The following is a 25,167-nucleotide window of genomic DNA, read 5'->3' as shown; positions in this document are numbered from 1 at the left end:
TTTATGATACTTATCTAACCCATTACCCATCGCATTACCCATTCTTCTTCGAAGAAGTGTGCATGCACACGAAAGCTCATACCAAGAACAAACTTAGTTGGTCTCTAAGGTGCTACTGGAAGGAATTTTTTATTTTGTTTTGTTTCCCCCCATTGTTTGTTATGTCTTCACTTTGACGTGAATTCACTCAGCCTTGACTTTCAGTTCTCGATAGTTTTTTGGTCTCCTGCCACCTTCTTGCTTCTTGTCTCTTTGTGGTTCCAGCTTCCATTCCCTGCTCCAGGGATGTTATTTTGTACCATTTTCTTGCCCGTTGAAAATTCAGAGTTACTGGGTAGCCCCAGCTATAAGTAATTTTGGCATTTTTCAATATTGCAATGCAGGGTTTCATGCTCCTCCACTTTACAGTTTCCAGGCATTAGTCATTGAACACTTGAATTGGTACTGATTTGTACCTCAGTTGATTGGAGATCTGTCTTGTTGCTCTCATGAAAAGTTCTTTACATTGACTCTCACATGCGTTCTTCACATCCAATACACTGTTTCCTTTTTGCTGCATGGACAGTGCTGTGTTCTCACCACACATTGACTTCTTTTATCAGGAATCAAATGGTTTGTGAGCAGCCCTCATTCTTGGCAACAAAAACCATCATTTCCTCAGAACAGAGGAAGGGAGGGAGATTTAAATAGTACCACTGCTGTCTCACTCCCAGTTATCAGCCTGCTTATCAGCCACTGGACATTAATGCAATTTCTCTGAAAACCACCCAGGGTTATTCAGAGTCTCAGAGGCAGGCTGCATCAGTATTTATAGCACGGGGGGGGGGGGATGTATCTGCTGCTTCTTAACTCTAAAGTTGTCTGATTGGTACTCAGGCTTCTTCTCCAGAGAGAATATCTGACTGATGCCTGGCTTCTACACACAGCTGACTGACTTTGAATCTGCTACCATACAGAGACAGTTCTGTGACCTTTGGAAAGCAGTCAGGGCTGCACGTGGAAGAACAAACTAACTACACCATGTGACAGGCCCACAATCTGGTTTCCTAAGAGTTTGCCTGCATTTTGGTGTGTGAAAAAAGCAAGTTTCTACTGCAGTCCTGAAGCAGGAGAAGCATCCTGTGTGGGTGGGCCTGCTGCCCTCCCCCAGAGCCAGGGAAAGGAACGAAGTGAAAAAGCAGGTGGAGAAATGGCCAAATAAGCGGAAGTAAAACCACACACATTTGCATGATTCATACGGATGGCAGCATTCAGCCTCTGTTCTTCTAGAACCCGGTGTGAATTTGGTCTTTCACTAGAACACACATCCTTGGTGGGCACAATTCCACTCATAATCCATTGGCCCTGGTCCCCACCACCACTTGTTGCCTGTCTGCTATTCCTTGTAGACTGTCCTCCCCAAAGCAATGTGCAGAGCTGCACTGGCTCCAAGTCTGGGGGGTGGGGCTTGGGCAAGACATCCCTCAGTGGTCTCCCTGCTTCTGTGTGTCCACCCACATGCTGGTGTCACCCCCCATCAATGCCATCATTGCTTCCAGCACAAAGGAAGCAAGCAAGCCATGTCATCTACTGACAAATCATCCTGGTGTCATCCTAGTTGGAGGCAGCCATGCTTCTGAATCCCAGTTGTTGGAAACCACGGGAGGGAGGGAGGTCTTTTGTGCTTCAATCCCGCTTGTGGGTTTCCCAGAGGCACCGGGTTGACCAATGAGAAAACTGAATGCTGGACTGGATGGGCCATTGGCCTGATCCAGCAGGCTTCTCCTAGGTTCTTATGTCTTCTCACCACTGCAGCTGCCTGCTTGCTCATCCCCTCTGGGCCAGAGGAAGAGGCTGGTGAAGACATCAGCTGCAGGGCTAGAGAAAAAAAGCCAGTGAGGCTGATGGGGGTCCAGCCCCCCCCCCGAAAGGCCACAGGTCCTCCACTCCTGGTCTCAATACACAGCCACCCTACAAGTAAATGCAGCCTAAAAGGACAACTAAAGAACTGGGAATATTTGCCTTCTTTTCAATGGCTCTGCTTTGAGGAGGATGTAGTTGGAGACAACTAGGGCTGGGCCATATCTGGTTTTCAACATTGTGATGTATCACCAGCTAAACATCTCAATATACCAATATATCACAATGTATGAAATAAGGATGGAGCAGTGTGGTCAACCGGGTTCGCGTCTCCGCTCCTCCACATGCAGCTGCTGGGTGACCTAGTCTGTGTAGTGTTGAATGAAAAAGTGAAACTGCAGCTTAATGACAGTATAGGACTAGATTGGACACTTAAAGAGGCAGGCACAAATTTCCTGAAGCAGAGACTGCCAAGGGGGAGAGATGAACAGTACCCAATGTGGCAAAGATACTCATCAATCGTTGGTTTCATGAGGCAGCAGATAGAGGAACAGCTGGCAGAAAATAGAGCTGAGATTTGAGCAGAGAAACAGCAGGTTAAAGAATGCACAGAACCTGTGGGAAAAGATCTTTACCTAGGCATGCCTGAAATTGAGAAGACAAAGCCAATGTGGGTAACAGCAGGCTTTGAAACCAAGTGGATGCCCATACAGCTCCCGGGAGGACTGAAACAGACAAAGAATGCTGTTGGGATTCTGGAAGGGATGAATGGAATCAGACACTAACAAACAACTTGAGATGGCAGAGACAGAGCTGAGAGAGAAAGGGCCTTGTGTACAAGTTGAAGTGAACTCAAGAAGAAAAAACCTCAAAATTCTTTGCGATTGGTGTGCAGAAAAAAATGAAAAATGATGACTTTATTTATTATCTAAGATAGAGAAGCATGGCCAACAGGAAATGGAATACATGAATTTGGGTACAATTAATGAAGATTCAACAAGTAAATAATTAGACTATTATATTGCTTAGATTTGTTGGAACCCTTGGAGAGAAATTTATCATACTGGATTGGAGAAGGATTATCACTGACATTGAATAATAACAAGAAAAGCCTCTTTTGGACTTTTTGGGTGAAAAAAGGAATGAACGGGAGATGCTGGGACTGAAGATTAGGAGAACACCAACTAGCAAAGTGAGAAACAGCTGGCTATTATCTTGGCATACAGCTAGATGTTATCATGGAGTGCATATTTTGAACATTTTGAACAATCATACACAAAACTGGCAGATGGGGAAATCAGAAGTTCTTATTTTTTCTTTTTACTTCTCTCTTTTAATCTTTCTTCTTGTTTTTTAAATGTTGTTCTTTCTTTTTTTGCATACCTAAATATTTATGTTTTGTGAGGGATGGAAAAGGCAGGGTAGAGAGGATCTCCCAGGGTGGGAGGTTGGGGGAAGAGGGGTAAGTGCCCAGGGGAGGGCTGGGATGGCTTACTAAGATTAATGATATAATCTTGTTTTTGTTTTTCTTATTAAATTTATTTTCTTTTTATGCTTTCTTTCTTTCTTATTTTTACTCTGTTTTGCTTTTATTGTATTCTAAAACTTTTAATAAAAATTGATTATAAAAAAGGAAATGGAATAGAAGGCTTCATTGCTGCTCCTGCTTTGAAGTGAAGGAGGGTGGCTGCCTTGGCAAAGTGTGATTTCACTTCATTTTTTAAGCAGCTACTGATCAGAGAGCGGAATGAGTTCACCAACAGAAGCCTCTGAACAGGACGGCTCCACAGCTTTAATTCTTTTAAACAAACCCTGCTGCTAGCAATTAGGATTTACATCTCAGGCCTCAGCCAAATAACTTGTGATGCCTGGAGAATTATTATGGAAGTGGACACCCTTCTACCCAAAGTGCTGTCGAAACAGAGCTGCTCCCATGTTAGTTTCTTTTGCTCTCCTGAACAACATAGAAAAGCAGCCACCCCGGGCTACCTATCAATTCTCCATCTTGCTCGCAGAGTCCCTCAGAGCCAAGGGAAAGCCTTCTGCTTTTGGTGTGGACAGGTGTTCCAGTTCATAGCGGCCGTCCTGGGAAGCCGTGCTGACACTGGAGGAATCCTCCTCGGCAGCCTGCTGTAGGCTCCTCTTATGCTCCACGATCTGCTGTAGCTGGAGTCCCGCGTAGTCTGGCTTGGCCGTTAGTGGGCAGAGGGGGACAGGTATGCCCAGGATGTCTGGCACCATGTACGGACGGAGCCAGCCCACTAATGGGGTGCTACCAGGGTTGTAATGAGTTTCCTTGTGATAGAAGAGGAGCCCGTCCACCTAGGGAAGAGAATAGAGAAACCAGGTAGGCAGCAGCCTTGGGTCTATACAGTCTATGGCCTGATAGGTTGCTCCAGTGGTAACCTGCCTTTTGAAAAATGAGAGAAAGTGCTGTGGGCATCCCACCTCACCTCCTGTTCTATTGGTTACAAGGAAATGCTTCTTTCAAGCTTAAATTCAACAGGAGAAGAGGGGGCCCTATGGGTATGCCTCTGGTGACAATTGGGATATTCTGTGGATTCAAAGCACACCCCTTTTGCTGTGGGAATCAGTTATAGCCTCTTTTAAAATAATGGCAATTTTCTTCTTTTAAAAAAGCCTACTCCTTTTTAAAATTTCCACCCTTATTTTGTGGAAGTAAATCACACAAATCAACAGAATAAAAATGGCAGAAGTACATAAAAACAGCACAGTACAGCTAGGAGAGACTTCCTATTAGGTTAGTAAAGAACTTAAGACCCTCAGGAAGCCTCAGGAAAAGCCAAATTTCACTGTGTACTATGGAGAGGGAGTTCTGTGAGTCTGTCTTTCTTGTATGTAAGATAAAATCCCACCAAACGGCATAGAATTTTTCAGGGTCCTCCAAGCCCCTGGCAATATATAATTTACTAACTGCAGCTCCAACTCTACAGAGGCCAGCTTACTTTGCGGCACCGTTGGAAGGACAAGGTGCGACCTTGATACCTGAGCGTATCAGTTCATCCATGGAGTGCGCCCTGGCCCCTCGCGAAAGCTTGTCCTTCACCTCTGGGCTCAACCCCATTCTAAAAAGGGCTTGCATGGGCTCTGAATTCAAATCCTACCCCAGTTTATGCATGAGCATCGCAAACCGGGACCAGTAGTGACGCACTGATGTGCCCCCTTGCTTGAGCGTGAGAAGCTGCTGCAAAGTCACTTCTCCCTCTATCCACTCTTGAGGAACTACGAGGACTTCCGGGATGCTGTAAGGGTTCTGCTGTGGTTCCTCGCGAGTAAAGAGGCTCAACTCAGGTCCTGTATATTTACAGGTTTTATTGTGCAGATATATACAGTGCAGAGCTCAAAAGTCCATGACCACCTTAGTCACTTTCAGATCCCGGCAGTGGCGCTTTTCTGGAGCGCCCCCAACATAAGAACTTGGGCACCCCTGGTCTCCTCCTTCCCTCCTTACGTTTCACACCCCTGCGTAATCCACTGAGTGGGTGTTGGGTCTCTGGAGCATCCCCAGCCCTCTCTCTGCTGGGCTGCTTTCCTTCCTGTTGCTCCTGTTGCAAGTCCCCCTGCTATCCCTGAAGTGCTGGGGCTCTCCATCCTTTGACAGCCCCTTCACCGCCCCACTGGGTGCTGACTGTTCCCTGACAGTACGCCATCACATGAGTGGCTTTTCCTCAACTAGCCAAAAGTCTCTCTGCAAAAAGCTCCAACCCCACCCCCTGCCCCCACACTTGGGTTGTTTTTTTAATTAGATACATGATTGGTTTTTGTATTTGCAATTCTAACAGCTTAAGGAGAAGGTACCTGGATATCTAGTGCTGCTTAAAACAAAATAAAAAATAAAAAAATCCTTCCAGTAGCACCTTAGAGACCAACTAAGTTTTGTCATGTATAATGAGATAAGAATCCAATGTCTTTGTTCAGACAAGGTCTCTCCATGGTTTTGAGTTTGGTTGTTGTTGTTGTTGTTCAGTCGTTCAGTCGTGTCCGACTCTTCGTGACCCCATGGACCAGAGCACGAGTTTGGTAATGAGTTGCAATTAAGCAACTTCTCTTTCCAGTCTATTTCTGAAATTCTTTTGTATTTAGACAGCTACTTTGAGATCTTGTATCGAATGTCCTGGGAGATTCCTGATATCAGATTTAAGTCCATTTATCCATAAATCTGATATCAGGTATCACAAGACAGAGAAACCAGTAGGAGAACACTTCAAAAGTAGGAGCTACTTCAAAAGTAGCTGTTACATGACAATGCTATCTTTAGCCATCTCACCCCTTGCTTTTTCCTTTAGGATTAATTGCAGTCGTTAACAGTCATCAACAGGTTTTCCACATCCATCAGCCAATCACCCATTCCCACCACCCTTCTGAGTAATACCCCTCCTCACTCTCACACTATATATAAGGGTCTGGTGACTTCTGTTTCAGTGTATCTGAAGAAGTGTGCATGCACACGAAAGCTCAACCAAGAATAAACTTAGTTGGTCTCTAAGGTGCTACTGGAAGGAATTTTTTATTTTATATTTTGTTTTGACTATGGCAGACCAACACGGCTACCTACCTGTAACTAGTGCTGCTTAGTCATTAAAGCTGCCTGCATAATCCTGTCAGCACAACCATCTGGCAAGGTCCCCATGGGTTGGGATATAATGAGAAAACAAAAGACTTTTGCCTCCTTCCTTACTTACTTCACCAGACCTTTATTAGGCATTACAAATATAGGCCATCATCAAACATCCATATTTAAAATACATACAAATAAAGAGCCATGTAAAATATGTAACAGCGAGGGTTTTCATTGGAGTTTCTTCCCACTAAATAGTGCTATTCACCACTCTGAGATACTATTAACAAAAAACTCAGCCACCTTTGCAGTTACTTCCGGGTTAAGGTGAGACAGATAGAATCTGATATTTTCACCATGCCGTGATGTTAGACTACTCAAAAAGGGGGATGGCACACGCTTGTGTAGCTGACTGTACAATGGACAGTAGAAAAGAATACAGTGGTACCTCAGGTTACAGACGCTTCAGGTTACAGACTCCGCTAACCCAGAAATAACGCTTCAGGTTAAGAACTTGCTTCAGGATAAGAACAGAAATTGTGCTCTGGCGGCGCAGCGGCAGTGGAAGGTCCCATTAGCTAAAGCGGTGCTTCAGGTTAAGAATGGACCTCCAGAACGAATTAAATTCTTAATCCGAGGTACCACTGTATGTTCTACAGCGTCCAGCACATTCAAAGAACATCCACAATGTCTATCATTTTCTGGGGATGTTTGAATACCTGCTCTTGACAAAAGCTGAGGGCGAAACGTTCAGTTGGGCTAACATAAAGGCCCTACGTTGGACTGGAATTATTAATTGTGAAATATAAGTGACCCTGTTATCTGTTGTATTTAAACCACAGAACTTGAGGGAGCAAATTTTATTTATAGCTGACTTGATGTTTCGTTTTTCAATGTCCCTTAATCTGGATTGACTATTGTGATAAATATATTGCTCACTTGAATTATACATGAGTTCCAAGTCAATGCCAATAGAACTGATTTTGTTATGTAAGAGTTGGAATCATTTGGATTTATAAAAGTCCTTAAGTCAGAGAGCAGACTCAAGGGTTGGCAACACAAATGGCAACACAACCATTACCGGTAGTGCTAGCCCACACCCAATATTCCATTGTGTGTATACCTAGTTCTGCACATATTGTCTCATACTTGATTGAACTTGGGAGCCCCAGGATACGTCTCAAGAAACTTGAGTGCATCTTATCTAAATCACTAGTATATACTTGGCATCCCAAAAAGTAGCTGGGACAACACTTTAGCTTGAAAACTCTGAATAGCAGCTGGTATAAATTGGTTACCTTTCTGAAAATAAAAATGAGCTACTGTTGAGGTGGTACACTTTGCCTGTTTCATAGCACTTGTGTAATGGTTTGACCAACCTGAGTTGTTCTGGAATAAAATTCCAAGATATCTGTGCATCTTTACTTGGATTTCTTGTCCTCTTATTTTCCATTTCTCTAATTTCTGGGAATTACAGAAGAAAGACCAGAATTTTTGTCTTCTCATAATTTATTGAAAATTTATTGGTTTCACAATAGGAAACCAGGGAGAGAAAAGGACGCTTCAGACCTATCCTCATCAGAGATAATAAGGCCACATCATCTGCATACAGTAACAATGGGACCGGGTTTTGATTGATTTTGGGGGCATGTGATTCTACTTTTTCAATGTGCTCTGGAAGATCTGATAAAAATAAATTAAAAAGAAAAGGGGTAAGAATATACCCTTGTTTTACACCTTTCGTATTCAGGATGTTGGAATAAAGGTGACCTTTGGCATTGAGTTTGATTTGGCAGATGTTAAAGGAATATAAATTCTGTATTAAGATCAGCAAGTGATGATCAATTCCTAATTCTACAAGCGTTTTCCACAATACATTTGCCATTGGGGCCGAGTTGCCTGCAAAACAAGATTAGCTATGCTATTGCTTCTGTCCAATATGGAGACACCATTAGACATTTCCCAGGCATAATAATGCTTATGTGAGAATTAAAAAACAAGGTTCTATTAAGTCCAATTTGTAAACTGCGTTTTAAAGATATAGTACCCTACTTTGTTGACGATTGGTTCTACAAAGCCTTTGCTGAAGCCCTATCAGTGCATTCACTGTGGAATGAGAAAACAACATTGCAATTAATTTTTTAATCCATCACTTTGCTTCTATGCTGTTCAAGACAGTTCTTAAATGCAAAGCTAAGTTATGGAATTTCACTGCAATAAGGTGCAATGGTGGCCACTAAGTTCGCGGTTTTTAAAGGGGGGATAGGTCAATTTTTGGGACAGGGGTGGCACTGTAGTCTAAACCACTGAGCCTCTTAGGCTTGCCGATCAGAAGGTTGGTGCGGTGAGCTCCCGTTGCTTGGTCTCAGCTCCCGCTAACCTAGCAGTTTGAAAGCACACCAAAAGTGCACGTAGATAAATAGGTACCGCTCCAGCAGTAAGGTAAACAGCGTTTCTGTGCGCTGCTCTGGTTTTTCCAGCAGCGGCTTAGTCATGCTGGCCACATGACTCGGAAAAACTGTCTGTGGACAAACACCACCAGCTCCCTTGGCTTGTAAAGCAAGATGAGCGCCGCAACCCCAGAGTTGCCTGCGACTGGACTTAACTGTCCTTTACCTTTACCTTTTAGGACAATTTTATGGAGCAAGTTACTAGCCATAATGGTTCCATAGAACCTCCTGGTTCAGAGGCAGTATACCTCCAAACACTAGCTGCTGAGGGGGCAAAGGGAGATGATGGAGACCATTGTTGGATGCTTGATGGAGGCATCAAGCTTTCTATCGTGGAGAACAGGATGCTGGACTGGATGAGCCTTTCATCTGAACTGTAAAGCTCTTACATTTAATAAACAATCAACATTTCCACAGCCCTTCCAAGTGTTCAAAGCACTTCATATGCAAATCCCTTGCTGTAGCTTCCTCTGAGGGATGTCCCCATTTCTAAAAGTGCATTGTTTCATGGATATAATACCAGCCAGACTGGTTAATCTCAAATGTTCAAACTGTTATTTTATTTTGAGGCAGCACCTAGGAAATACTTCTAAGTATCTAACAAATGGCATTTGGGGCACACTAAATTAGAACGCAAAAAAATCTTGTATCCCTTGAAATTTAAACAATGTCAGGGAAGTGCATGCTGCTGAGTGACCAGATCTTCTAATATTTACAAGAAATCTAATAAAAATGGAAGGGACAAAGCTTCATGAGGGTGGGGAGGGAGGGGAGAGCGGCTGTGTTTTGTATCTTCCTGCTTGCTCAGGCTGAAGAAATCCTTAATATTCTTAGGACCCTCCTCTCCTCTGACAATCAATGTGAATTATGAGCATCCTGTGCTTTAACAAGCCTTAATTCTTTCCATCATTTCCTCTTGCTGCAATACTGCAGCTGGCGAATACTCCACATCCCTCCTGCTAGTCCCACGTACATACATTCCCCCTTTGGCAGTAAAAAAAGAAAAGAAAAGAAAATATTTTTCTATTACCCCTCATGTTCAGCTCCCCAAGGGGAACAGAATTTTACTGATATCCCGCTGTGGAATTTCCTAAGATTTGAGCTTTTGCTGCTTTCAGCTAAATTCGCCTGTGCTTTTAAAAGGCAATTTGTGTGCAGGGAAGTGATGACTCTGGAAAAAGGAGCAGCGGAAGCTGGGAAGAAGTTAGGAGGATTGGGTGGTGGGGGGCGAGAATGATGACAAAAGACATGAACTCTCTGCAAGCATTTTTGGCCAGTGAGGGGGGCTCCTCATTCCTGCTCCAGCATTGTCTTTCCTTAAGAGCTCCGCATAGACAGCAAGAAGGCTTGAAAGAAGCAGATTTGGTCAATACCTCCAAAACCAGCAGCATTAACCTTAGAATCACAGAATCATAGAGTTGGAAGGGACCCCAAGGGTCATCTAATCCCAGCCCTTGCAATGCAGGAATCCTGCCCACACTGTCTCTGGGTGGGCTCGAGCCACCAACCTTCTGGTTAACCCACTGTGTCGTATGGGGGGCTCTTGGCAAACCACAGCTTCCCAGGGTGCCAAGCCAAGACCCTTCCAAGAGACGTCATGGGTAATACCTTGGATTTTGTAAAAAGAAAATGCCCTGTTAGATCAGCTCAGAAGCCTGTTTATCGGGTATCCTGTTTCCCGAAGTGGTCCAACCAGATGCCTCTGGGAAGCCCACAAACAGAATCTGAGCACAACAACATGCTCCCCACTTGCAACTTTCAGCAAGTGGCACTCAGAAGCTTGTTGCCTCCACCAATGGAGGGAGAGCATAGTCATCAGGGCCAGCAGCCATCCAAGTCAGTGGCCATCACATTCATTCATTCCTTCATGATACCTCCTGTGGGAGCACATTTCACAGTTTAACTATGAGCTGTGTGGGGGAATACATTCCTTTGTCTGTCCTGACCCTTTCAACATTCAGCTTCACTGGATGAATGCAAAGCTTGTAGCATCATTACAAAGGTTCGGTGTGCATGCTTTAAAGTATGTGTATCAGAACATATAGCGGGGGTGGGGGATGGCACCTGGTCTGACAGCAATACATGCAAAAAAGATCTAAGGCTCTTAGTAGACCATAAGCTAAACATGAGTCCACACTGTGATGCAGCAGCAAAAAAACCTAATGCTATTCTAGGCTGCATCAACAGAAATGTAGTGTCCAGATCAAGGGAGGTAAAAGTACCACTCTATTTGGCCTTGGTCAGACCACACCTGGAATACTGTGTCCGATTCTGGAAAACACAATTTAGGAAGGATGTTGAAAAGCTGGAACATGTGCAGAGGGCAATCAAGATGGTCAGGGGTCTGGAAACCAAGCCTTATGAGAAACGGTTGAAGGAGCTGGGCATGTTTAGCCTGGAAAATAGGAGACTGAGAGGAGATACTATCAGAAGGGCTCTTCTTCCTTGGAGGGTTTTAAGCAGAGGTTGAGTGGCCATATGTCAGGGATTCTTTAGTTGTGATTCCTGCATTGCAGGAGGTTGAACTAGATGACCCTCAGGGTCACTTCGAACTCTTAAGATTCTATGTGCATATAACATATGTGTTGCACCCACACATTCACCACAACACCTGTCAGGGATTTGCCTTCTCCTCGCGAGGAGAGCCTGGGCAGAGGTCCTACTCATGAGGAGAACCAGGGTGGGAGTACTCCTCGCAAAGAGAGAGGGGAAAGAGATCCTCTGAGGGGGGAGGATCGGGACAGGGAACTTCCTCAAGAGAAGGTCTTGCTTAGGTACAGGGATCCCCAGCCATTGCTGTCATCTGACTCCTCTCAAAGCCTGTCGCCAGAGCTCTCTCCCATGGAAGAGGAGGAGGAGCAGACGATCAGGGATGCAAGGGAGAGACCCAGCACCGCCAGCCAGACGCGATCGGAGGGAGAGTTGCAGCTTCCAGCACTGGCACAGCGTAGGGGGACTAGGAGACCCAGGGTGCCGAGGCTTTGGTGTTGGGCGGGAAACCGGAGAGGAGCACTTCTGGATTCTGTAAGTGACTGAGCAGTCGTTTTTAGCTAGCTCTGCAATGTAAATAAGTATGCACAATAAAGTAGTCTTTAGAGTAAGAGGACTCTGTCGTTACTTGTGAGCAACCTCCTGGGGTATCCTGACAACACCCATCAACCAGGGTTCAGCACCTGACTCCCTCTGTATCCCTGGCACTCAGTTCCCACGGGATTGTCGGGTTCCATTGTCCTTTTGCAAACCAAGAAACACTAGGACTGGTTTGATGAGAACGACAATTAGATTGAATGCATGATTGACAAGAAAAGGAAGGCCTTTCAGATCTGGCAAAGAGATAGAAACTGTGCCACTAAGAAAAAAACCTATTCCAATGCTAAGGCTGAGGTTCAAAGAAGAACCAGAGAACTAAAAACCACCTGGTGGTTAAAAAAAGCTCAAGAGATCCAGCACTTAGCCGACACTCGTGATGGACAGAGTTTCTTTAAAGCCACAAAGACCATCCATGGGCCAATAAATCATGGCATATGCCCCCTACGCTCAGCAGATGGTACCACACTTCTAAAAGATAAAGAAGCTACTGCACTGTGCTGGAAAGAACACTATCAACATCTCCTTAACCGCAACTCCCCCGTAGCTGCTGGGGTCCTCTCACAAAGTCCGCAAAAACAAGTTAGAGATGAGCTTGCAGTATCTCCAAACCTGGGAGAGTTGTGTACAGCTATTAAACAAATGAAAAACAACAAAGCCAGTGGACCTGATACTTGCTGAAAATCTTCAAAGTGGGTGGAATTGAACTTACAGAACTTCACAAGCTCATCAAAAAAATATGGGAAAGACAAGCGATCCTAGCAGACTTTAGGGATGCCAAAATTATCTCTTTAAAAAAGGTGACAGAACTGATTGCGGAAACTATCGAGGCACCTCTCTATTAGCTGTGGCAGGCAAAATTCTTGCAAGGATCTTAGCAAACCGTCTCTTTACAATATTTGAGGTGACCCTTCCTGAGTCCCAAAATGGTTTTCAGTCTCCTAGGGGGACAGTGGACATGATTTTCACTGCTCGACAGCTTCAGGAAAAATGCAGAGAGCAAAACTAACCCCTGTATATGGCTCCAGTTACAGGTAGGTAGCCGTGTTGATCTGCCATAGTCAAAACAAAATAAAAAATCCTTCCAGTAGCACCTTAGAGACCAACAAACTTAGTTGGTCTCTAAGGTGCTACTGAAACGATTTTTAAAATTTTTATTTTGTTTTCCTTGTATACGGCGTTTATCAACCTGACTAAGGCTTTCGACACTGTAAATTGTAATGCCCTGTGGACTGTCCTTCTGAAAATTGGCTGCCCAGATAAATTTGTAAACATCATTCGACTCCTCCATGATAATATGACAGCAACAATCACAGATAACAATGGCTCTCAAAGTGAATCATTCACAGTGGGATCAGGTGTTAAACAGGGTTGTGTTATTGCCCCAACTCTATTCATTATTTTCATTGCCATGATCCTACACTTCAACAAAGTGTAGGGTCATGGCAAAGGCAAAGGGAAACTCCCCACTGGGGTAGAAATCATATATTGAACTGATGGAAAGCTCTTCAATCTGAGCAGGCTGAAAGCAAAGAGTAAGGTTACCGTAGCTTCCGTCACAGAGCTTCAGTATGCCGATGACAATGTAGTGTATGACCTCCAAACCATCCTAAATATCTTCGCAGAAGCTTACGAAAAGCTTGGCCTGTTGCTCAACATCCAAAAAACCAAAGTGCTGTACCAAGTAAAAAATAACCCCTCTGCAGCGCCACAAATCCAACCTAATGGTGTAACATTGGAAAATGTTGACCACTTCTCCTACCTAGGCAGTTATCTTTCCACAAGGGTCAACACTGATGCCGAAATCCAGCATCGCCTGAGCTCTGCGAGTGCGGCTTTCTCCCAATTGAAGTGCAGAGTGTTTGAGGACCGGGACATTCGTAGGGAAACCAAAATGCTTGTTTACAAAGCTATTGTACTACCAACTTATAAACGCCATCTCCAACTTCTCGAAAGATTCCATCAATGGTGTCTCCGAAAAATCTTACACATCACTTGGGAAGATAGGCGAACTAATCAGTGTACTGAATGAAGCAAAGATCACCAGTGTTGAAGCAACTTAGAAAAGATTCACTCTAGTTTCTTGAGACGTATCCTTGGACTCCCAAATGTTATTAAATATGAAATAATATGTGCAGAATTAGGCATACACACAATGGAATACTGGGCCTGGACCACCACTATAAAATACTGGCTGCGCTGCCATTTCCGCTGTCCACCATCAAGCTTGCTCTCAGACCTCCTTAAGGACTCCTATAAATCTAGATGGTACCAACTCCTAGAAAATAAAATCAGATCAATAGGCATCGAGCTGGAGCCCTTGTACAATTCAAGCGAGCAACATATCTTTCACAATGTCCAAATTAGACTAAAGGATGTTGAGAGACAAAATATTGTGGCAGCAGTAAACAAAATTTGCTCTCCTATATTCTATGATTTAAATATCCTCGATAGCAGGGTCAACTATGTTACTAAATTAATAATACCAGCCCAACGTAGGGCATTTATGTTGGCCCGACTGAATATCTTTCCCTCGGCATTTGTCAGGGGTAGATATCAGAATATTCCCAGAAACAAGAGATACTGCAGATGTTCCCTGAATGTCCCAGACACTGTAGAGCATATTCTCTTTTATTGTCCACTACACAGTACGCTGCGTGAACGCGTGTTGTCCCCCCTTTTGGACGGTTTGAAACCGCAGCATGGTGGAAGTGTTGGATTCTGTCTCTCTGACATTGACCAAGGGGTGACTGCGGGGGTAGCTGAGTTATTGGCAGCAGTGCTTCAAGGAGTACTTTAACAGAAGGAAATTCTAGATTTTACATATAATACACAATACAATCAGCCTATAAGTTTAATTGTTGTTTCTTTGTGTATATATATTTTAAAGTTCCTGTATGTGATTCTTTCTCTCGCGATTTTACATGTAAATGCCTAATAAAGGTTTGATAAGTGAGTTGAAGCAATGATTCTTCAACATCAACTTCGTTGGACTGGTCATGTTGTGCAGATGCCTGATTATCGTCTTCCAAAGCAACTACTCTATTCCAAACTTAAAAATGGAAAGCGTAATGCTGGTGGTCAACAAAAGAGGTTTAAAGACTGTCTCAAGACAAATCTTAAAAAATGTAGTATAAACACCGACAACTGGGAAACACTGGCCTGCAAGTGCTCCAGTTGGAGAACAGCCTTTACCAAAGGTGTCATGGACTTTGAAGACACTCGAACTCAGGATGCAAGGGAGAAATGTGCTAAGAGGAAGGCACATTTGGCAAACCTTCACCATGATCAACTCCAGCCCGGGAACCAATGTCCCCACTGTGGAAGAATGTGTGGGTCCAGATTGGCCTCCACAGTCATTTACGGACTCATTGTTAAAACCATGTTTATGGAAGACAATCTTACTCTGCTACGAGTGATCGCCAAAGAAGAAGAAGACACCCACACATTCATCACAACACCCATCAACCAGGGTTCAGCACATGACTCCTTCTGTATCCCTGGCACTCAGTTCCCATGGGATTGTCAGGTTCCATTGTCCCTTTGCACCTTTTAAATTGGATGCTGAGAGTTTTTCTTGCACAAAGCAACCTTCATTTAGTCATGTATTTTAAAAAAGCTCAGAACATGTGATCCAAACAAGTTTAATTGTTTTGGCATCTTATTTCCCATCTGTTTTTGGAGAATTTGGAAAAATACTGCCTTTGTATGTACACAATTCAACTAGAGGGGCAAAGGAAGTATTGTGACCCCCTCCCAAAATACACACTGTTTCTGTTTGCTACATTAAAAACTAAAATACTTACAAGAATTCAGTACCTGCATCCCTTAGGTCAAAACGATACAGCTATGTCTTAAGCCAGCCTTCCCCAACCTGGCACCCTACAGCTCTTAGACTCCGATTCCCCCCAGCCCATGCTGGCTGCAGTCCAAAACTAAAGGGGACACTTGTTTAATGACTGCATGGTTATCCCGCATCCCTCCCTCCATATGGAAAAGAAGATGGTATATACATGAGGTTGTTCATATTGCCAGCCCTTCTCCAGTTCAGGCACTGGCCAGGCCAAAATCTGCTTGCTTTCAGGGTGGGGGCTGGCTGTACCATGAGCTTTTGGACCTTGCCCAACCAGCCTTCTCCAACCAATGTTTCACACTGGACCTCCCAACAGCTGGAGCCAGCTGGCTTGGCTGATGCGAATTACCAGGATGGACACTTTCAACCCTTCCAAGTGCATAAATCAATTTCATACTATTTATACTGTTTGGGACACACACAAAAAGAAAAAAGAAAAACTCTCCAAAGTGGGGAATGCCTGTCCTCTCCTAGCTTAAAAAAAAAAAAAAGAAGACTGAAGGATTTCCCACTTGGTCACTCCAAAAGGAAGAGGATCAAACCACACTGTCCCACCTCAGTGCCCCCCCCCCCAGATCACGGCACTTAAGGAAAGTCCCTGGAGAGCAGCAGAATCCGGAGGCTCAAAGGCGCTGCCTTTGTTAATAGCCTCTCCACTTTTCAGTAGCCCAGATTATTCCATCCTGTGAAGCTATTTAATGCATCGTCTGCCTCCTTCCCACTGACTCACGGCACTGACGCCAGCTGAATCAGGAAGGATGGATGAAGTTACTGTTTGCATAAAAGCCTGGGGTCTCACCGGCAAGGAGCAGCATCAGCACTTTGCTCTCTGGACAGCCAGAGGTTCCAGACTCTCTAGATGAGACAGAAGCAGCTGTGCCGAGAACTGTGGCAGCAAAATGGCCATGCGTGAGGCATGCTTAGAGCCAGACATGATGCTGGTCTCAAACCAAGGAATTGGGGGTGGGAGTGTTTTTGTTTTAAAAAGGGGCTACCCAGAGCCACATTTCCATCACCACAAGCCATGCAGCAGGGATGTGGCAGTGGGGGGGGGTATCCATGGCCCCTTCAGTGGTTGTTGGACTGTAACTCCCATCCTCCCTGGCGGTTGGCCATGCTGGCTGAGGCTCATGGGAGTTGGAGTCCAACACGATTTGCAGGGTCCCCTATGCCTTTCTTACAGACAGAGCAGTGTTGCTCAACAGCGCCACCTAGGTTGCAGTACAATATGGGGCTCAGTCAGCTGACACTCTCAGCTGATTTCCAGGGGCCAATCAGGTTCCGCTAAGCATTATAAAGCCCCAGCCTCAGCCCCTGCCTTGCTGGCAAGGACTTTGCTTGTCTGAGAAACATCTCCCTTTGGACCAGCCTTTCTCAGCCTTGGGTCCCCAGATGTTCTTGAACTACAACTCCCACCATCCCTGACCACTGGTCATCCTGGCTAGGAATGATGGGAGTTGTAGTCCAACAACATCTGAGGACCCAAGGTTGAGAAAGGCTGCTTTGGACCCTGGGCCACATTCTGTGCCTCAGCCCCTCCCTCTGCAAAATGGGGAATACTATTGTATTAATGGGAGCAAAAGAGGGTGGGCATCTAGTACCACTGAGGTGTTCTGGGAAAAGGTTCCAGGCATAAAGGGTTAGAAAGAACAACAGAATTTTGGATGGCTCAGAGCAACCGACACAGGGCAGTGAACGCTGCAAGAGGACACAAGAAAAGTTCTGCCAGATATGAGGCAAGAGGCCCATCTCATCCACCTTCAGGAAGCCTCCAAACTGGACATGAGGGGGAAAATCCTTTCTTGCTGTTGCTCACTCAGCCACAGGTATTTCAGTGGTACAATGCCTCTGGATAGGGAGGCTCCATTTTGCCTCCATGCACAGGGACCCAATTTACTCTGGAAACAGTCCTATTTCTCTGTGTTTAAAGTAAAGTCTGTTTAAAGTCTGTTTCTCAGGTTTATGCCAACATTGTTCTTTTTGCAGAGAGAAAACTCAAACAGATAGTTACACAATAATACACTGAACAATAAGCATCCTTGGAAATTATAAGTTTCCAAAATGATAGAGAATGGGGGAAAGTAGGATAAATATCCTAATTATCTGTATTATCCTAATTATATAAACTACAGGGCTGAGTATTATCCTGTACCTACCGGTATTTTTTGGTGCATCATGGACATGCAGCATTTCCCTACAAAACTGATGCATTGACTTGTTACCTGCAGTAGTCTGAAAAAGTCACAGCTTTCCCCCAACCTACAGATTGCTGTTACAGGTAGGTAGCTGTGTTGGTCTGCCATAGTCAAAACAAAATAAAATAAAAAATTCCTTCCAGTAGCACCTTAGAGACCAACTAAGTTTATTCTTGGTATGAGCTTTCGTGTGCATGCACACTTCTTCAGATACACTGAAATGGAACCAATTGCAGTCGTTAACAGTCTAACAGTCGTCAACAGGTTTTTCACACCTATCAGCTGATCACCCATTCCCACCACCCTTCTGAGTAATACCTCTCCCCACTCCCTCACTATATTTAAGGGTCTGGTGACTTCCGTTTCAGTGTATCTGAAGAAGTGTACATGCACACGAAAGCTCATACCAAGAATAAACTTAGTTGGTCTCTAAGGTGCTACTGGAAGGAATTTTTTATTTTATTTTGTTTTGACTACAGATTGCTGTGAGATTATAACTCCTAGCAGCTCTGACCAGCATGACCAATGCTCAGGGGATGATAGGGCTTGTAGTCTACAATGCTTGTTTTACTGTCTGTGTTTAAAATATCTGCAAGCTTCAACATTACTGCACATCCCAGATCCCACTCATCCTATTTCTCAGTGACGGCGGGTCTCTCTGTTTCCACTTATGGCCAACCACCCACCTGGCTACCGTTAGTAATAGATCATCACCTGTCCATCATCCATGAGTACTTTCTTTCTTTCTCACTGCCAAACAATACAAGCAGCAGGCTGAATGACATGTTATAGCCTGGAATTTCCCAGCTATGACCCCACACCATTTCTTACTAATTACACAGTCCCAAAAGAGACGTTCGTTAACAAAGAAGTCAGGGATCTAATTTGTTCTCATGCAAATGGTATTGAGTTTGTTCAGATGCAGAAGACACCAGGCAGTTCCTATCACTGGAGCTAGAGATTACCAGCATTCATACAACAAACTATGCACCTGCTGAATCAGGCCTATGGCTCACCTGTTTCCAGCATCCTGTCTCCAGTGGCTAATCAGATGCCTGTGGGAAATCAGAACCTGAGTGTAAGAGCCCCCCCCCCTTTCCAACAACTGGCATTCAGAAGCATTCCTGCCTGACAGGGGAGGCAGAGCAGAGGCATTATGGCCAGGAGGCATGGATAGTCTTCACTTCCATTAATTTGCCAAATCCTCTCTGAAAGCCACCCAACTTGCCTTGAGTACCATAGCTTAACCATGTTCTGCATGAAGAAGTCCTTTCTTTTAGCAGTGATGACCACCAACTTGCTTGGTTAAAAGAGGAATAGATAAATTCATGGAGAGAGCTGGCGATGGCTCGTAGCCACCATGGCTATGTTCTGCCTACACGGTCGGAGGCAACAATGCGTCTGAAATTTTATTTTATTTTATTTTATTTATTTTATATTATTTACATACCACCCTATACCCAGAGGTCTCAGGGTGGTGAATGCCATTTGGTAGAGAGGGGAGGGGGCTCAAGTGCTTGAATCCCACTTGCAGGTTCCCCACAGACACCTGGCTGGCCACTGTGGGAACAGGATGCTGGACTGGAGGGGCCCCCGTGGGCCGGATCCAGCAGGCTCCTCTCATGTGGGCCGGATCCAGCAGGCTCCTCTCAGTGCTTCTGTTCTCTAAACCTGGATGTGGCACGGAGCCATCATGACAGCAGCAACTGATGGTCTTCTTTACTAATTTGCTTAGAAAACTGTTTTACCCACCACTCTTAAGCCCCTCAAAAGCTCTCATGACAGCAGCTAAGTAATCCCCAACAGAAGGGCACCCAACCTCTGTTTAAAAACCTCCAGTAAAGAAGAGTTCACCACCTTCTGAAGTAGACTGTTCCACTGCCAAACAGCTGTTACCATCAAAAAGTCCTTTCTAATGCTTCTTAACATTTGGTCCAGTGGAGAGAATGAGTGCTTCTAGAGGGCAACAGCATAAAAACCACCTCCTGAGCTGTGGCTGATGCCTGTGCCAGCCCCAGCCACATTCGAGAGTGACCGACAGCTGCCATCATGGTACTGGCCTATTTCTCTTCCTTCCTGCTAATCCAAATATTTGTGGCACACACGCTCTCTGCTCCCTCAAAAGAATAGTGTCAGTGGGCTGAATGATGGGGGTGGAGACGCTCCTGCAGGTATACAGGACCAAGGCCGTTTAGGGCTTTAAAGGTCAGCACCAACACTTTGAATTGTGCTCGGAAACATACTGGGAGCCAATGTAGATCTCTCAGGACTGGTGTTATGTGATCCCGGCGGCCACTCCCAGTCACCAGTCTAGCTGCCGTGTTCTGGATTAATTGCAGTTTCCGGGTCACCTTCAAAGGTAGCCCCACATAGAGCACATTGCAGTAGTCCAAAAGTCTGAGGCTTCTATTAATTACAAACAATAAAAACAGCTTGTGCCCACTTAAGAACCTAAGAGCCCAGCTGGATGAGGCCCATGGCCCCCCTGGTCCAGCCCCCTGGCCTCACAGGGACCCACCAGATTCCTGTGGGAAACCCTTACGGAGGATCTAAGCACAAGAGCCACATTCTTCCCTCCTGTGGTTTCTGTTGAGAGCTTTATCCTCCTTAAAGCCATCCAAATTGGTGGCCATCACTGCCTTCTGTGGGAGCAAGTTCCATTGCTTAACTATGTGCTGCATGAAGAAATACTTTGTTTTATTTGTCCTGAAAACTTTAATGATTTGGGGAAGGGGGGCAGTAAGCAGTATTGCTTAGCTGGAACCTGTTGCCCCTGAGGCTCCTACTCTCCGGGTTCTTTGGGGGGTCTTCTGCTGCAGGAATGCTAGTCTTGGGGTTGAGAGAGAGAGAGAGAGCTCTGGTGCCAACAGATGACTCCTTACCTCAAAGGGGAAATCTGTGGACAGAACCTTGCACAGGCTTTCCGGTGTGCAGGAATAACTCTGCAGTCCCACAAATTTAAACTGAAAGAGAAGGAAAAAAGAAAAAGAAAGATCAGAACTACAAATGCTCACACCTGAGACTCTTCCATTCATCTCTCAATGGCTGAATGGAACCTCCAGATTCAGAGACAGTGTATCTCTGAATACCAGTTGCTGAGAAGGCTGCTGCCTTCGTGCTCTGCAGGTGGGTGCCCACAAGGAAAGAGCTGTGCTCCCCTCACTGGAGGAATCCTCTTTGGTGGAGCTCCCATAGCAAAACATCTTAGAGGAGCAGCCTGTGTTGAAGAACCAGGGGGCATGCCAGAGGGACCCAGCTCTCCCACTGGAGAGCCTTCTGATAACTTGTGGCTGAGCCATCGGCTATGTGGCTGGAGGGCCACAGGTTCCCCATCCAAATGGGCTTGGACTCCCACTCCCACCAGCCCAGCCAGCAATATTGTTGTTAATTCAATTTATACACCGCCATATATACCCAGAGGTATATATGGCCAAAGTTCCAATGTTCCACTTTTAGGGATGGATAGATGGGAAGCCAGACAAATTTTGTAAAATAAATAGATGGTGAAGATGGGTGTTAGACACAGAACATACACATGGAGTTGGGGACCCACATTTCTTTCTTCAACAAGCCTTTAAACGGTGTTCAGCTCTCCAACGTTTCCCAGAGAAGCAGTCAGCTGGCAGTGGAGAGGAAAATCCCAAGAGCCATTTCTGAAATCTTTCCAGACCAGAAGCCCTGTGTAGTTACAAGGGGGAAACTGTATCTTTGTGTGTGTGTGTGTAAGGAGGTTCGAGTGTCCAAGTGAGAGCATAGCTGGCAGGAATCCTGAAGAGGAGCACCCTATGCTGCAGCATTTTGTTGCAGCAGTTAGTCCTTTAAACATTTAGCACGCTGTGGGTCAAATCAAGCAGTGTTCCTTTTCCTCATCAAAGCCTTCTACAAACTGAAACCTGAAGAGATGTGCTATTTGCTAAAGTTTTCCTGTACAGAAGGCAGACAGATTCTGCCCCTGCCAGCTTCTGCTGCCCACAGTATAGGCACCAGGAGAAGCAGCCCCCCCTCCGGCAAAAGGTAGGTTTCTGTTTACATCTGCCTTTGTAACAGGGAGATTAAAAGCAGGGATGAAGTCAGCTAATACCCCAAATAGTAAGGAAGGAGGCACATGCAATTTAATCTTCCAGAAGGTTTGCCTTATGCCCGGAAGGTGTTATTTCACCATTGGGAGATGTTACTGTGTCCAAGAAAGGCAGGTAGAGGATAAGTAATTATTTACTGAATTGATCATATACACTGGGATGGGGAACCTCAGGCAGGGGGCCAAATTCTTCCCAGACCTGTAGCCAGAGGAGCTGCTTCATAGATGTTTAATTTATTCTTAGCAATGAGAAGAGAACAAAATTGTGTACCTCGCAACTAGGCTGCTGCATTGCTGGCTGGCAGCTGCTTAGCAACTGGAAATACTATTACTACTAATAATAAATATTTAGACCTACAGGCCTCTCTGCCTGGCCCCTGGAAGTCTCCCCATGTCATTCCCCTCACTGTTTCTGCTTTGTACCCAGTGTTTTTTCCTGGTTGCAATGTGCCTTTGAACTCTGATCCTGCCTCTTGCTTGTCTGGATGGATGACAAAGAAGGGTGGCTGAGTCTGTGCAGAAACCAGCACACGGTGCAGAAGTGAAGTCTATAGCTTTGTTCTGCACACTGTTGCCTCTGGCCCTGCCCACCAGCAGCATGTGGCCCTCAGAAAGCTGCCCAGAAGGGAATGCAGCCCTTGAGCTGAGAAAGCCCCCCCCCGATAAATAGCCACAGGAAACTCTATTCTGTGTGTGTCAACCAGCCCTTGCGCATCCAAAACCAGCAGCATCCAAGCACAAGGAGAAGAATCAGCGAGTTTGTGGGTGAACCACAAAGCACCCACACAAAAAATAATAAGGAAAAAATATTTAGGGAAGGACACCCCCCACAGCAAAAAAAAAAAAAGCAGTTTGAAGGCTGAGCATGCTGGCTGGTGGCAGGGGAGGGGGAAAGGACAGAACACCAGGGATGGGGAGGGGGAAATGGAATGGAGTATCCTGTAAGAGGGCCCTGAACAGGAAGACTTCACAGCAGATTATTTCCTTGCAGGCCTCACTTGTCTAGAACATCCACACTTCTGGGCAAAAAGGACTTACTGGATTAAGACGGCTTTTCTTTCCCAGGCCATCCTCTTCCTGCATTTTTGAATGCAGCCAATAGAACCTGAAGTCTGTCTGGGGGAAAAAAGAGGAGGAGGAGGAGGAGGTGGAGAAGAAGAAGAAGAAGAAGAAGAAGAATAAGAGTTTGGACTTGACACCCTTTCACTCCCCTTAAGGAGTCTCAAAGCAGCTAACAATCTCCTTTCCCTTCCTTCCCCACAACAAACACTCTGTGAGGTGAGTGAAGCTGAGAGACTTCAGAGAAGTGTGACTAGTCCAAGGTCACCCAGCAGCTGCATGTGGAGGAGCGGGGAAGCAAACCCGGTTCACCAGATTACGAGTCCACTGCTCTTAACCACACCATGCTGGCCATGAGGGTCACGTTAGGGGACTAACTGATAAGCAGCAGCCTCAAGAGCTCTGCCCTGAATATGGGAAATCCATCTGGATTTCTATGTGCTCCACATGGAACAACCCCAAAAGGAAGCAACTGCTTATACTCTGGATTGTGAAGCCAACCATCATGACTTCAACAGAACCCCTTATCTTGCTAAACTCTTTTGTTGGTTATAGATTAAAAGAAAGTATGTGGAGAGGTGGCCAAGGCACACAGGGATCCACTATTTTGGGCTAGTCTTGGTCACCATGCCAAAAACAGCAGTCAGCTGAACATCGGAAGCTGCAGCTAGTGCAGAATGCTGCAGCATGGTTGCTGACAGGAGCGAGGCCCTGCCAGTGTATTAACACCTCTGCTCAGAGATCTGCACTGGCTGCCAATTTGTTACTGGGCCATGTTCAAGGTGTCACTATTAGTACTTAAGTCCTATAATGGCTTGGGACAACTTTGCTCCCAGAATTGTTTGACCTCCTATATGCCCCCATTAAATAAAAAAATTAAAATTTAATTATGGGGCAACATCTCCAAAAACACCATTACAGGTGAGTTTTAGCAGAATCCAGGAAGTGTCTCAGAAAGGGAACACAGAGGAGGAAACAGCTGCCAGGGATGCAAGCCAGTGGCAGGACCAGAGGCAAAAAGAGTTACCTGGCAGTCGTACACAGGGTGTCCCCGCCAACACATCACATCGAGGATGTAGTACATCTGCTGGGCCTCGCTGTAGATGCAGTCCAGGATTGTATATTCTGCACACAACAAGAGGCAAGAGATTAATCTAGGCCATTGGTTCCCAAACTTCTTTGGGCCACTGTCCCTTGGTTCTATACACTTATCCCCAGTGCCCCCTACCCTATAAAAGGCATTATTCAGAATAGTGGTTTGCACAATCCACTAAGGAAGAGAATAACACAATAAAATTCAAAATGAATAATTGCACATTCAAAATCCAGTTAAAACTATTTGCTTTAATTAATTCAGCCAAGGTAAGGAAAGTGATCCTGAAGTTGCAAGAAAACAATGTTATAACAATGAACAATACAAATATGAAAAAACTATTTCATCAAATTTACTCTAAGCTGTATAAAGGTCAAACAATCTTGGGGAGCAGGGCGGGATAGATGATTACTTGCAAAAACAACATCCAGCAAAAATCTCAGACTTTCCAAAAATCAATCAATCAATGGCCCTTTAAATATTCAGGTGTTATGTGATGCTATTAAAAAATCCAAGAAAGAAAAGGTACAGGGGCCAGCTGCTAACTATCAATTTTTTGAAGAACTTCTACAACCCTAACAATGAGGACAATGAATAATATTCTAAGATACCAGATAGCTAGAAAGAGGCCAACATTCCACTTATACCTAAAGAGGGGTAAGATTTGACCTCAGTAAAAAATTATCAGCCAATCTCACTATAAATTATTTGGAGTGATTTTTAATTTTTTCCAAGACTGGTCACGATGTATAAAAAGTAGATTTTTACCTAAAAGACAGTTAAGAGACAATGACAGAAATGTGTTAGATATTTTGGAGTATTTGAACTGTCAGAACAAGAAGCAAGCTGTACTGATTTTTTTTGATACAGAAAAAGCTTTTGACGTGAACTGGGAATTTCTGTTTAGAGCTTTGCAAAAAATGAACTTTGGAGA

General features: G+C 44.8%; 1 protein-coding gene across 2 annotated transcripts in view; it reads right to left on the bottom strand.

Annotated features, from left to right (window-relative positions):
• Positions 1–3,620: 3,620 nt before the first annotated feature.
• SNUPN (snurportin 1) overlaps positions 3,621–25,167 on the bottom strand; it is a 50,514-nt gene continuing 28,967 nt past the window's right edge. The window contains exons 6-9 of one of the 2 annotated variants that reach the window (XM_033167068.1): positions 24,168–24,265; positions 23,120–23,197; positions 20,886–20,966; positions 3,621–4,161 (exon numbers count right to left, since the gene is read on the bottom strand). In XM_033167068.1, the coding sequence (XP_033022959.1) occupies positions 3,832–4,161; positions 20,886–20,966; positions 23,120–23,197; positions 24,168–24,265 (587 nt within the window). In that variant the 3' untranslated portion in view covers positions 3,621–3,831. The remainder of the gene's footprint in view (positions 4,162–20,885; positions 20,967–23,119; positions 23,198–24,167; positions 24,266–25,167) is intronic. The other variant, XM_033167069.1, reaches the window with a different exon arrangement.

This window comes from Lacerta agilis, chromosome 13 (assembly GCF_009819535.1).
Source record: "Lacerta agilis isolate rLacAgi1 chromosome 13, rLacAgi1.pri, whole genome shotgun sequence".
Taxonomy (NCBI): Eukaryota; Metazoa; Chordata; class Lepidosauria; order Squamata; family Lacertidae; genus Lacerta; species Lacerta agilis.
The sequence above is the reverse complement of the archived record's forward strand: the minus strand, read 5'-3'. Positions and strand labels throughout refer to the sequence as shown.